The sequence below is a fragment of the Eucyclogobius newberryi genome, unplaced genomic scaffold (genome assembly GCF_026437365.1).
Source record: "Eucyclogobius newberryi isolate DKJ021-1_F unplaced genomic scaffold, fEucNew1.0.hap1 SCAF_2, whole genome shotgun sequence".
Classification (NCBI taxonomy): Eukaryota; Metazoa; Chordata; class Actinopteri; order Gobiiformes; family Gobiidae; genus Eucyclogobius; species Eucyclogobius newberryi.
Genome location: NW_027315834.1, coordinates 4,125,874 through 4,137,539, shown reverse-complemented (window position 1 = coordinate 4,137,539; position 11,666 = coordinate 4,125,874). Strand labels below are relative to the sequence as shown.

General features: G+C 44.6%; 1 protein-coding gene across 1 annotated transcript in view; it reads right to left on the bottom strand.

Moving 5' to 3' along the window:
• LOC140367755 (cilia- and flagella-associated protein 44) overlaps positions 1-11,666 on the bottom strand; it is a 62,450-nt gene that overhangs the window by 9,835 nt on the left and 40,949 nt on the right. The window contains exons 24-28 of the mRNA XM_072454390.1: positions 10,796-11,037; positions 9,683-9,905; positions 7,111-7,314; positions 2,385-2,580; positions 2,076-2,192 (exon numbers count right to left, since the gene is read on the bottom strand). Coding sequence (XP_072310491.1) covers positions 2,076-2,192; positions 2,385-2,580; positions 7,111-7,314; positions 9,683-9,905; positions 10,796-11,037 — 982 coding nt within the window. The remainder of the gene's footprint in view (positions 1-2,075; positions 2,193-2,384; positions 2,581-7,110; positions 7,315-9,682; positions 9,906-10,795; positions 11,038-11,666) is intronic.

Here is an 11,666-nt window from a genome sequence, read left to right as displayed (position 1 = left end):
TTCTTTGACCTGTCTGTTTTTCACAAACCACCGGCTGGTCCTGCAGTTGTTCAGAGGAGACACATAAGTGATGGCACAGGTGCACTGTTTATGGAAATGATAAACTTTGAAAATGTCTCATGTTCTAATGTAAATGATTTGTTGAACTCTGTTACATCTAGTGTTTTGAATGTTCTGGACACCATTGCCCCTACGAAGGCTAAAATAGTTAAAAATAAGCAGAAGGTGTCATGGAGAAATGATGATTCGGTCAAGGCACAGAAAAGGGAGTGCCGCCGGGCCGAACGGAAATGGCGCAAGTCAAAGCTCCAGGTTCAAAAAGATGTTTACCAAGAGAAGCTGAACATGTACAACCTCATTTTATGTAGAACTAGGGAAAGATATTTTTCTGAAATAATTGGAAGCTGCAGTAACAACTCGCGTGTCCTGTTTGCCACAGTAGCAGGTTAACAAACCCTCCAGCTCAGCTGCCGTTAGAACTCATTTCCACATCCAAGTGTAATGAGTTTGCATTATTCTTTAATGACAAAGTTCAGGGCATTAAAAATGCTATAAATCCCACAATGCAAAAAATTACCCTAAAACCACCAAGACACTTAGAGCTAACTCACTTTGCACCAGTAACTGACAAAACTGTCCATGAGATCATCACCAGTCTGACTTCATCTACATGCTGCCTCAATGTGTTACCCACCAGATTTCTAAAGTCTGTGCTGAACAGTTTGTTAGCACCACTCACTCACATAGTTAACATGTCGCTTCAATCTGGAACATTTCCAATGTCTTTGAAAACTGCGGTCATAAAGCCTCTCCTAAAGAAGAGCAGTCTTGATGCCGCAGTACTGAGTCATTACCGGCCCATCTCTAATCTGCCATTTTGAGGCAAAGTCCTTGAAAAGGTTGTTTACCAACAGCTCACAGATTTCCTCTTAATAAACAACTCATTTGATGTTTTTCAGTCAGGTTTTAGACCTCATCACAGCACTGAGACTGCTCTTGTCAAGGTGACAAATGACATCCGCCTGAACACTGACACGTCAGTCTTAATTCTGTTGGATCTGAGTGCTGCTTTTGACACCGTCGATCATGGGATCCTCTTACAGAGACTAGAGGACTGGGTGGGCATCACTGGCACTGCCCAAAACTGGCTAAGGTCCTATCTGGAAGACAGGAAGTACTTTGTTGAAATTGGTAGCTGTGTCTCAGACCACATGACCCTGACCTGTGGAGTGCCCCAAGGGTCAGTCCTGGGTCCCCTTCTGTTCAACCTCTACATGCTGCCGTTAGGTCAGTTGATACGCAGTGAAAATGTGTCCTATCATAATGATGCAGACGACACTCAGATCTATGTTTCACTGTTGCAGGTGAATATGGACCAGTGGATTCACTCTGTTACTGCATCCAACAGATCAGTTTGTGGATGCAAAACAACTTTCTCCAGCTGAACTCAGACTAAGACTGAAATAATCGTTTTTGGCCACAGAAACAAAGAGAAAGTGTTAGCGGTCACCTCCAGAGTCTCGCTCTAAAACCTACAAACCAAGTTAGAAATCATGACAATCCTGAAGATGTGAGACAGGTTCTACTCTGACAATGTTCAAATCTAGGCTAAAAACAGTTTTGTTTAGCTGTGCATATGACTGAAAGGATTTTCTTTGCACTCTTCTCTTTTATGACTTAAATTGTTTTTAATTAGTTAATTTTATTGTTTCTGTAATTTCTTTGTGATTTTAATGCATTTTTCCTGCTGTGTGAAGCACTTTGAATTGCCTTGTGTATGAAATGTGCTCTACAAATAAACTTGCCTTGCCTTGAGTGTGAGTGCGAGTGTGTGTGTGTGTGTGTGTGTGTGTGTGTGTGTGTGTGTGTGTGTGTGAGTGTGTGTGTGAGAGTGAGAGTGTGTATGTGTGTGAGAGTGTGTGTGTGTGTGTGTGTAAGAGTAAGAGTAAGAGTGAGCGTGAGAGTGAGAGTGAGAGTGTGTGTGTGTGTGTGTGTGTGTGAGTGTGTGTGTGAGTGTGAGTGTGAGTGTGAGTGTGAGTGTGCGTGTGTGTGTGTGTGTGAGAGAGAGTACCCACTTGGAGGACACACACAGTCATCCAGAGGAGAACCCCCATCGTCCACATCTTCATCATCCTCGTCCTCGTCCCACTCCTCGTCTTCCTCCTCCTCCTCCTCGCTGTCCTCCTGTTGCTCTGCTGCACACACACACACACACACACACACACACACACACACACACGTACGTACAATATATCAGCATCATCATTTAAACTAAATATAAATACTAGTTTGGTCAAATGAATGGATTAAATAATTAGCTTGAGCCTTCATTGACTGAAACCAGACTGTAAGAATAGAATAATGTTCCAGGCTTTCAGAATCACCTTCCTCTGCAGTCTTCTCCTTCTTCTTGACCCTCTTGACCTTCTTCTTGAAGACTCTGGTGAGGAACTCTTCAGACTTGTTGTTCTCTCCCAGTGAGGTCACAAAGGCGTTGGTCAGGGCCTTCTCTCTCTCCTGCAGTTTGGAGATCTCCTGCTGCTTCGACTCCAGCTGCTCATTCAGCTCCTCCAGTCTCAACTAATACCAACAAGACATATCATCTCATACAACCCTTACCATAGTTCATATTTGACCATTATTATTCATTGTTTAATGTTGTAACACCGACGAGTGTTGCTAGTCTGTAAACTTGTTCCTATTTTTTGGATTCTGATGATATTCCAGTAAATAGTCTTTATTACATTTACATTATTACATTATTACAAATGAATTGGCTCTCGGATTAGGAATCAGTTACAGGATATTGGTTCATCCATGTTAATATGATTCAGCAGAGAGGTCATTTCTATCTGCCAATAACATTTAACAAAGCAAAAACCTGTAAAATTTTCCGAGCAGACAGGAAAATTGGAAGGTATACAAAATGACTTAACAACACACTGTCTTTCCTTTTTTGGCCTGTAGTCTTTATTAGACAGGACAGCTGAGCGTGAAATGGGGACGAGAGACAAGGGGGGACATGCAGTAAACTGGATAAACTAAGCCGGGATTCAAACTTAGTGCAGCCGCCTTAACCACTCGGCCACCGGGCAGCCGACAATATACTCTTTCCAAATGTTTCCGGTTCTAGAATGTAATGATGTGATTATACTCCCAGGGAAAGAGCCTTCATGTTGGGCATGTTAGGGGGCATGTTAGGGGGCATGTTAGGAGGCATGTTAGGAGGCATGTTAGGAGGCATGTTAGGAGGCATGTTAGGGGGCATGTTAGGGGGCATGTTAGGAGGCATGTTAGGAGGCATGTTAGGGGGCATGTTAGGAGGCATGTTAGGAGGCATGTTAGGAGGCATGTTAGGAGGCATGTTAGGAGGCATGTTAGGAGGCATGTTAGGGGGCATGTTAGGGGGCATGTTAGGAGGCATGTTAGGAGGCATGTTAGGGGGCATGTTAGGAGGCATGTTAGGAGGCGTGTTAGGAGGCATGTTAGGAGGCGTGTTAGGGGGCATGTTAGGAAGCGTGTTAGGAGGCGTGTTAGGAGGCATGTTAGGAGGCATGTTAGGAGGCGTGTTAGGAGGCGTATTAGGAGGCGTGTTAGGAGGCATGTTAGGAGGCATGCTTCCTAACATGCAGGCGTGTTAGGAGGCATGTTAGGAGGCATGTTAGGAGGCATCATGTTAGGAGGCATGTTAGGAGGCATGTGAGGAGGCATGTGAGGAGGCGTGTTAGGAGGCATGTTAGGAGGCGTGTTAGGAGGCATGTTAGGAGGCATCATGTTAGGAGGCATGTTAGAAGGCATGTTAGGAGGCATGTTAGGAGGCATGTTAGGAGGCATCATGTTAGGAGGCATGTTAGGAGGCATGTTAGGAGGCATGTTAGGAGGCATGTTAGGAGGCATGTTAGGAGGCATGTTATGAGGCATCATGTTAGGAGGCATGTTAGGAGGCGTGTTAGGAGGCATGTTAGGAGGCATTTCTCCTAACATGGAGGCGTGTTAGGAGGCATGTTAGGAGGCATGTTAGGAGGCGTGTTAGGAGGCATGTTAGGAGGCATGTTAGGAGGCATGTTAGAAGGCATGTTAGGAGGCATGTTAGGAGGCATCATGTTAGGAGGCATGTTAGGAGGCATGTTAGGAGGCATGTTAGGAGGCATGTTAGGAGGCATGTTAGGAGGCATCATGTTAGGAGGCATCATGTTAGGAGGCATGTTAGGAGGCGTGTTAGGAGGCATGTTAGGAGGCATGTTAGGAGGCATGTTAGGAGGCATGTGAGGAGGCATGTGAGGAGGCATGTTAGGAGGCATGTTAGGAGGCATGTTAGGAGGTATGTTAGGAGGCATGTTAGGAGGCATGTTAGGAGGCGTGTTAGGAGGCGTGTTAGGAGGCTTGTTAGGAGGCATGTTAGGAGGCATGTTAGGAGGCATGTTAGGAGGCATGTTAGGAGGCATGTTAGGAGGCATGTTAGGAGGCGTGTTAGGAGGCGTGTTAGGAGGCATGTTAGGAGGCGTGTTAGGAGGCGTGTTAGGAGGCGTGTTAGGAGGCGTGTTAGGAGGCGTGTTAGGAGGCATGTTAGGAGGCATGTTAGGAGGCGTGTTAGGAGGCGTGTTAGGAGGCATGTTAGGAGGCATGTTAGGAGGCGTGTTAGGAGGCATGTTAGGAGGCATGTTAGGAGGCGTGTTAGGAGGCATGTTAGGAGGCATGTTAGGAGGCGTGTTAGGAGGCGTGTTAGGAGGCGTGTTAGGAGGCATGTTAGGAGGCATGTGAGGAGGCATGTGAGGAGGCATGTGAGGAGGCATGTTAGGAGGCATGTTAGGAGGCGTGTTAGGAGGCGTGTTAGGAGGCGTGTTAGGAGGCGTGTTAGGAGGCGTGTTAGGAGGCGTGTTAGGAGGCATGTTAGGAGGCATGTTAGGAGGCATGTGAGGAGGCATGTTAGGAGGCATGTGAGGAGGCATGTGAGGAGGCATGTGAGGAGGCATGTTAGGAGGCATGTTAGGAGGCATGTTAGGAGGCGTGTTAGGAGGCGTGTTAGGAGGCGTGTTAGGAGGCGTGTTAGGAGGCATGTTAGGAGGCATGTTAGGAGGCATGTGAGGAGGCATGTGAGGAGGCATGTGAGGAGGCATGTTAGGAGGCATGTTAGGAGGCATGTTAGGAGGTATGTTAGGAGGCGTGTTAGGAGGCGTGTTAGGAGGCATGTTAGGAGGCATGTTAGGAGGCATGTTAGGAGGCATGTTAGGAGGTATGTTAGGAGGCATGTTAGGAGGCATGTTAGGAGGCATGTTAGGAGGTATGTTAGGAGGCATGTTAGGAGGCATGTTAGGAGGCATGTTAGGAGGCATGTTAGGAGGCATGTTAGGAGGCATGTTAGGAGGCATCATGTTAGGAGGCATCATGTTAGGAGGCATGTTAGGAGGCGTGTTAGGAGGCATGTTAGGAGGCATTTCTCCTAACATGGAGGCGTGTTAGGAGGCATGTTAGGAGGCATGTTAGGAGGCGTGTTAGGAGGCATGTTAGGAGGCTTGTTAGGAGGCATGTTAGAAGGCATGTTAGGAGGCATGTTAGGAGGCATCATGTTAGGAGGCATGTTAGGAGGCATGTTAGGAGGCGTGTTAGGAGGCATGTTAGGAGGCATGTTAGGAGGCATGTTAGGAGGCATCATGTTAGGAGGCATCATGTTAGGAGGCATGTTAGGAGGCGTGTTAGGAGGCATGTTAGGAGGCATGTTAGGAGGCATGTGAGGAGGCATGTGAGGAGGCATGTGAGGAGGCATGTTAGGAGGCATGTTAGGAGGCATGTTAGGAGGCATGTTAGGAGGCATGTTAGGAGGCGTGTTAGGAGGCGTGTTAGGAGGCATGTTAGGAGGCATGTTAGGAGGCATGTGAGGAGGCATGTGAGGAGGCATGTGAGGAGGCATGTTAGGAGGCATGTTAGGAGGCATGTTAGGAGGTGTGTTAGGAGGCGTGTTAGGAGGCGTGTTAGGAGGCGTGTTAGGAGGCATGTTAGGAGGCATGTTAGGAGGCATGTTAGGAGGCATGTTAGGAGGTATGTTAGGAGGCATGTTAGGAGGCATGTTAGGAGGCATGTTAGGAGGTATGTTAGGAGGCATGTTAGGAGGCGTGTTAGGAGGCATGTTAGGAGGTATGTTAGGAGGCATGTTAGGAGGCGTGTTAGGAGGCGTGTTAGGAGGCATGTTAGGAGGTATGTTAGGAGGCATGTTAGGAGGCGTGTTAGGAGGCGTGTTAGGAGGCATGTTAGGAGGCATGTTAGGAGGCATGTTAGGAGGCATGTTAGGAGGCATGTTAGGAGGCATGTTAGGAGGCATGTTAGGAGGCATGTTAGGAGGCATGTTAGGAGGCATGTTAGGAGGCATGTTAGGAGGCATGTTAGGAGGCATGTTAGGAGGCATGTTAGGAGGCATGTTAGGAGGCATGTTAGGAGGCATGTTAGGAGGCATGTTAGGAGGCATGTTAGGAGGCGTGCTCTGGATTCAATGGAAGACGCTGCTTTTTCCCTCTTTAAGATGTTTCTTTGCATTATGTGTATTTCAAGCACAACTAATTCTCTTAATGGAGGTTGTTGACGTGGCGTTTCCTCGGAAAAGTAAACGGGTTGTTCTGTCGATGTTAAAATACAGCTGGCATGCTAGCGTAGCGGTAGCATTAGGCACAAAGCCATTTACCGTTAGCATTCTTAGATATTTACACAACTTTGGGTCTTTGGATGGTTTTATTCTTATTCGTGTCTGTATTTGCTACAATATAACTCCTAAAGTCTGTGTTTGCTCTTGCAGGTGACACAGGAGCTCTTCTACAGTGAAATGAATGCATTTCTTCCCCCACAGACGTCTGTTACAGGCCGTTCCCTCAGATGCCACCTGTATCTTGTATTTTCAAGAATATCCCAAAGAAAAAGTTGAACCTGAATACTTTTGTTTTATGGCGAAAATATACTCCGTTTGGGGAAGTCACCTGCTTGTTTCCATGGAGATTTTATGCCATTTTGTGGAACATTACAAGCAAAATTCCCTGGAGAAAAGAGGGTTTGAGAGCCTCCAGCAGAAAGCCTCATGTTGGATGCGATGCTTGGTCGAGCAGCCTCGCGGTGGCGTTGGCGTACCTTGATGGCGTCCTCCTCTCCGGCCTTGGCGCTCAGCTTGCTCTGCAGACTGTCCTCTCTGCTCTCGAACTGCTTAAGCAGCTGAAGCTCCTGCAGCATCGTGAGCTTTCGAAGGTCGGCCATCTTCAGCTCCTGGTCCAGAAGCAGCTTCTCATGGAGGAGCATCCGCAGGGCCGCATCCCACTCACACACCGCGCTCTGCATCTGAGGCAGACACATGTTTATGAGCAGGTCAAGAACTATAAAACTACTCATGACATGAGAAGGTTATAATTGTTCTGACATGAACAGTAGATGTGACGAGGTTAAACAATAATCACAATTATTCAGGCCACAATGAAATTGTAAGAACTAAAAAGTAATAATCGGGACTTTTATAATAATTCAATTCAATTTATTTTTGTAACCCCCAAATCCACAACAGCCGTTGTCTTGGAGGGCGACAGTGAAAAACAGATTAAACAATGTCCAACAGGGGCCATGTTCCAGAGTCCCCTGTCCTTAGAACCTCCTTCTCGGCCAGGAAGAACTACTAAAAACCTGAAGGGGTTCCACAGTGAAGGAGAGATCAAGAGAGACAGTGGAGCTGGAGCAACTCAGGAGGAGAACCAGTTCTTCAGGAGGAGAACCAGTTCTTCAGGAGGAGATCCAGTTCTTCAGGAGGAGATCCAGTTCTTCAGGAGGAGAACCAGTTCTTCAGGAGGAGATCCAGTTCTTCAGGAGGAGAACCAGTTCTTCAGGAGGAGATCCAGTTCTTCAGGAGGAGATCCAGTTCTTCAGGAGGAGAACCAGTTCTTCAGGAGGAGATCCAGTTCCTCAGGAGGAGAACCAGTTCTTCAGGAGGAGAACCAGTTCCTCAGGAGGAGAACCAGTTCTTCAAGAGGAGAACCAGTTCTTCAGGAGGAGAACCAGTTCTTCAGGAGAACCAGTTCTTCAAGAGGAGAATCAGTTCTTCAGGAGGAGAACCAGTTCTTCAAGAGGAGAATCAGTTCTTCAGGAGGAGAACCAGTTCTTCCAGGCAGATGAAGAACTGTTTAGAAAACTAAGTCTTGTCAGTTGAATATGTACACGGTACATGAAGTACACCTTTTCAACATCTGGCTGTAAACAATAGTTTAATTTCATAAAGCTGGTCACACACTATTAGAACTGTAATGTATGAGAAAGAAAGAACATTAATCACTTTTGTTTTGTGTCAATAATTGTGAATAATCGTTGTAACGTGATGTTTCTTCTCACAATAATCCTCACACTAAAATGTGATGTTGTGACATAAGATGTGACCTAAGCAGAGGTAATTACTTAATATATAATATTAATTAATATTAATATAATAATAAATACTGCCCATGAATACTTATGGACAGAACATTTGAATTGTGATCCAAGTCAAATAAAAGTTCAATTAAAGTGTCACGTTTGTCAAACATAAGCTGCAATGATTAGTTGTGACTTGTCAACAAATAATAATATACATTTTGATCATGGGAGTTAAACTTTGGACAATACAGATGAAAATACCTTTTCATAACAAAGACAAACGCATTATTTCATACAAATGTCATAATGATATACCTCATTTCTAAATATTCTCTATCTAGAAGCCTTCAGTCACCATATTTCAACCTTCATAACCGTCATAACTTATCAACCTGTGGGTCCTGGTGCCTCATTAAGAAAGCTGCTGAAAAATATGATGCATATGACTTTTTTGTTAATCTGTAATCTATAAAAAGGCGACTTCATTTGAAAAAATGTGATCCGATCCTAAAACTCTGAACTTTGCACGTGTGGGCTGAGTTTTGCACCATGTAAATCCGAACAGGCTCGTGCCAAAAGGGAAAAGGTTTATCAGGACAAATATCTGAATCTGATTGGCCGAAGCATCACAACAGGAACAAGCCAGAAAATCAAACTGTCGTTAAATAAAGTCAGAGAAAAGAACATACTTCTTCCCCTTCTTCAAATACACATGTGTATGATTTTAACATTCTTATTTTATTTATTTTGAACTAAATAGTCCGTAAATTTGCTAAAATAGGCCAAAGTAGGTTTGTCGGTTAGATTCGTCCTTTTGACTTCCTCCCAAACAACAATCTCCAGTTAGGAAGTACTAGTTGCTGGAGATATTGTGGTTGCTAGGGGGACTAATATCCTTAAATATTGCACTGAGATTAACAAAGCATTGCAGAGGGTTTTTGACTTCACCATCGCTCAACTTCAGGACGATGTAACTCACCGTCACTGGATACCTTTGGAGCACAAACTTAAAACAATGATGTCACACACTGCACCAACAAGCAAGGACTGGACTGACATTATAATTGAAATTCAAAAAACAAAAAAATATACATTTGGAATGAATTTGAAAATATCTGACATTTGTTTTGGCCAATTTATCTTTTTAATTTTATTCCCTACTCTCTCTGGTCATATTCTCTGTCTTGCATTTATTGCTTATGTTTTTATACTTACATAAATAAATACATTGTTTGACTAGTTGACTATTTGAAAAGCAGCCGTATAATGAACACTGAGAGTCAGAAGGCAGAGGGTGAACTGTGACACGCACCTGCTCAATTACACAGTCCTGTTGGTGCAGGAGCCGGACCTGCTCCTCCAGCTCAACCTTGACCTCCAGTTGTGTCTTCTCCACTAGCACCTCCCCCTCTGGCTCAAGGTCTGCACTTGTGGTGTCTGATTGGCTGTCAGTTTGCTGCCCCTCCTCCATCTCTTTCCACAGCTTCTGCAGAACGTCTGAGGCTCCATCCTGGTCCTGCTCCTCCACTCCAGACCTGCAGATGCACAGATGGAAGTGAATCTGACACATTTAGCTTTTTCCTGTAACATAAGTAGATCATCATTTTACATTTTGTTCCTCGTAAACTGCGATATTGATCCAAAACAGCTTGATAATGGAAACAGGGCCGTTGCTCTTTGTAGTGATATTACACCATAACAAGCAGTGAATTATCAATTATAATGTCAGTGTTTTTGTTTTTTAACATTTTACAAACATACATGTATCACTTGAAGTCAACTTTGACTAAACTAATGATGAGGAAAAAGCATTGTAACAAAATGAAAAGCTCATTAAATTTGATATAGCACAATATTGTAAGTAGTTTCACATTTGGACTGGACTGAAAAGTAGGAAGTGCATGTTCATGGTGACCTCTGTATCTACCTGCGTTGCAACAATGAAATTTCCCCATGTGTGGACAATAAAGGATTATCTTATCTTATCTTATCCTGCGTAAAGGATTTGAGTTCAAGTCCTAGCTTTGAGAAAAATAAAATATAGATACCTACCCTAATAGCAATATTCAAAAATGTATTTGGGAATTGCTCAAGATTTACACTCGCTACGTCTGCTTTTCAAACATCAAATACAAATACATTCCTGTCGGCACATAAAGAGAACCTGTTCCAGTTCACTGAGTTGTTCAGAAAGCACTACATAACTTATTACATTATTTCTAAAAAGGTATGTTTAGAAATATGATTAAAATGTATTTATATTGTAGGAATATGTAATTATGTATACTATATATTCATATACACATATATATATACATTGAATTAGTTTTGTCCCATATCTGATTCATACAAATCCCATTGAAGCCAAACTGTAGCCTGTCTGAGCCACGCCCAGGATAATTCACAGTGAATGCAGAGTCCATACCAGGCGTCCCTCAGCTCCTTGTATCGCTGCAGTGTGGAGCGTGTGCATTGACGCCTCCTCTCTGGTGTCTCCTCGGGACGCAGGCGGGGCAGGGCGGGGCAGGGCAGGTGGGACTCAGCCGGGAGCCTCTGCTGGACCTTCTGCAGTTGTGTGTGCAGAGTCTGTAGATGAGACACCATCTGAAGCTTGGAGTCTCGGAGAGCTACGATCCGAGCGTTCATCTCCGTCTGTCTGCGCCGCATCTGTGGACCAGAGCAAGCTCATGTCCTTTTGCAGTTCTGTCAGGGTCTGAATGAGGGTCTATTCCTATACATTACTTCACTTAAATAAATCAATAATTGAAGACATTGCTACAGCATTACATTATGATAAGTTTGTTATCTTAAATTTTGGAGCAGGACCACACCCCTTTCACGCCCCTTCCTGCGGCTACACTATTTAGGCATCCGGGTCACACACATCAGCATTTGTGACTTCGTGCCCCTCCCTCTCACCCTCTTCTATTTATTATTCTAATTTATGTCCTAGATGGGGGTATCGAGGCCTGGGAGCCTACAGCCCTCGTCACAAGAGGCCCCAAAACTGCATCCATCTCTGTACATTTGTGGTGTTCAGTTTGCATCGTAGCCGGGGTTGTGGTACTTGCTAGTGAATAATGCTCATTTAGTGGTGAAGCGGAGAACAGTAAACTCCAGAATCCTCTCCACCAGTCCATCTGGGTCAGCTGAGGTATAAAAGTACATTTACTCTGGTAAAAGTCAAAGTACAGCTCAAACTCCTTTACGCTGGCAATGTCAAATACTTTTGGGAAAGAGTGTCTGCCAGTTTGGTCCAATAGATTTGGTTTTCCATCTGGCGGACACTAAGCATG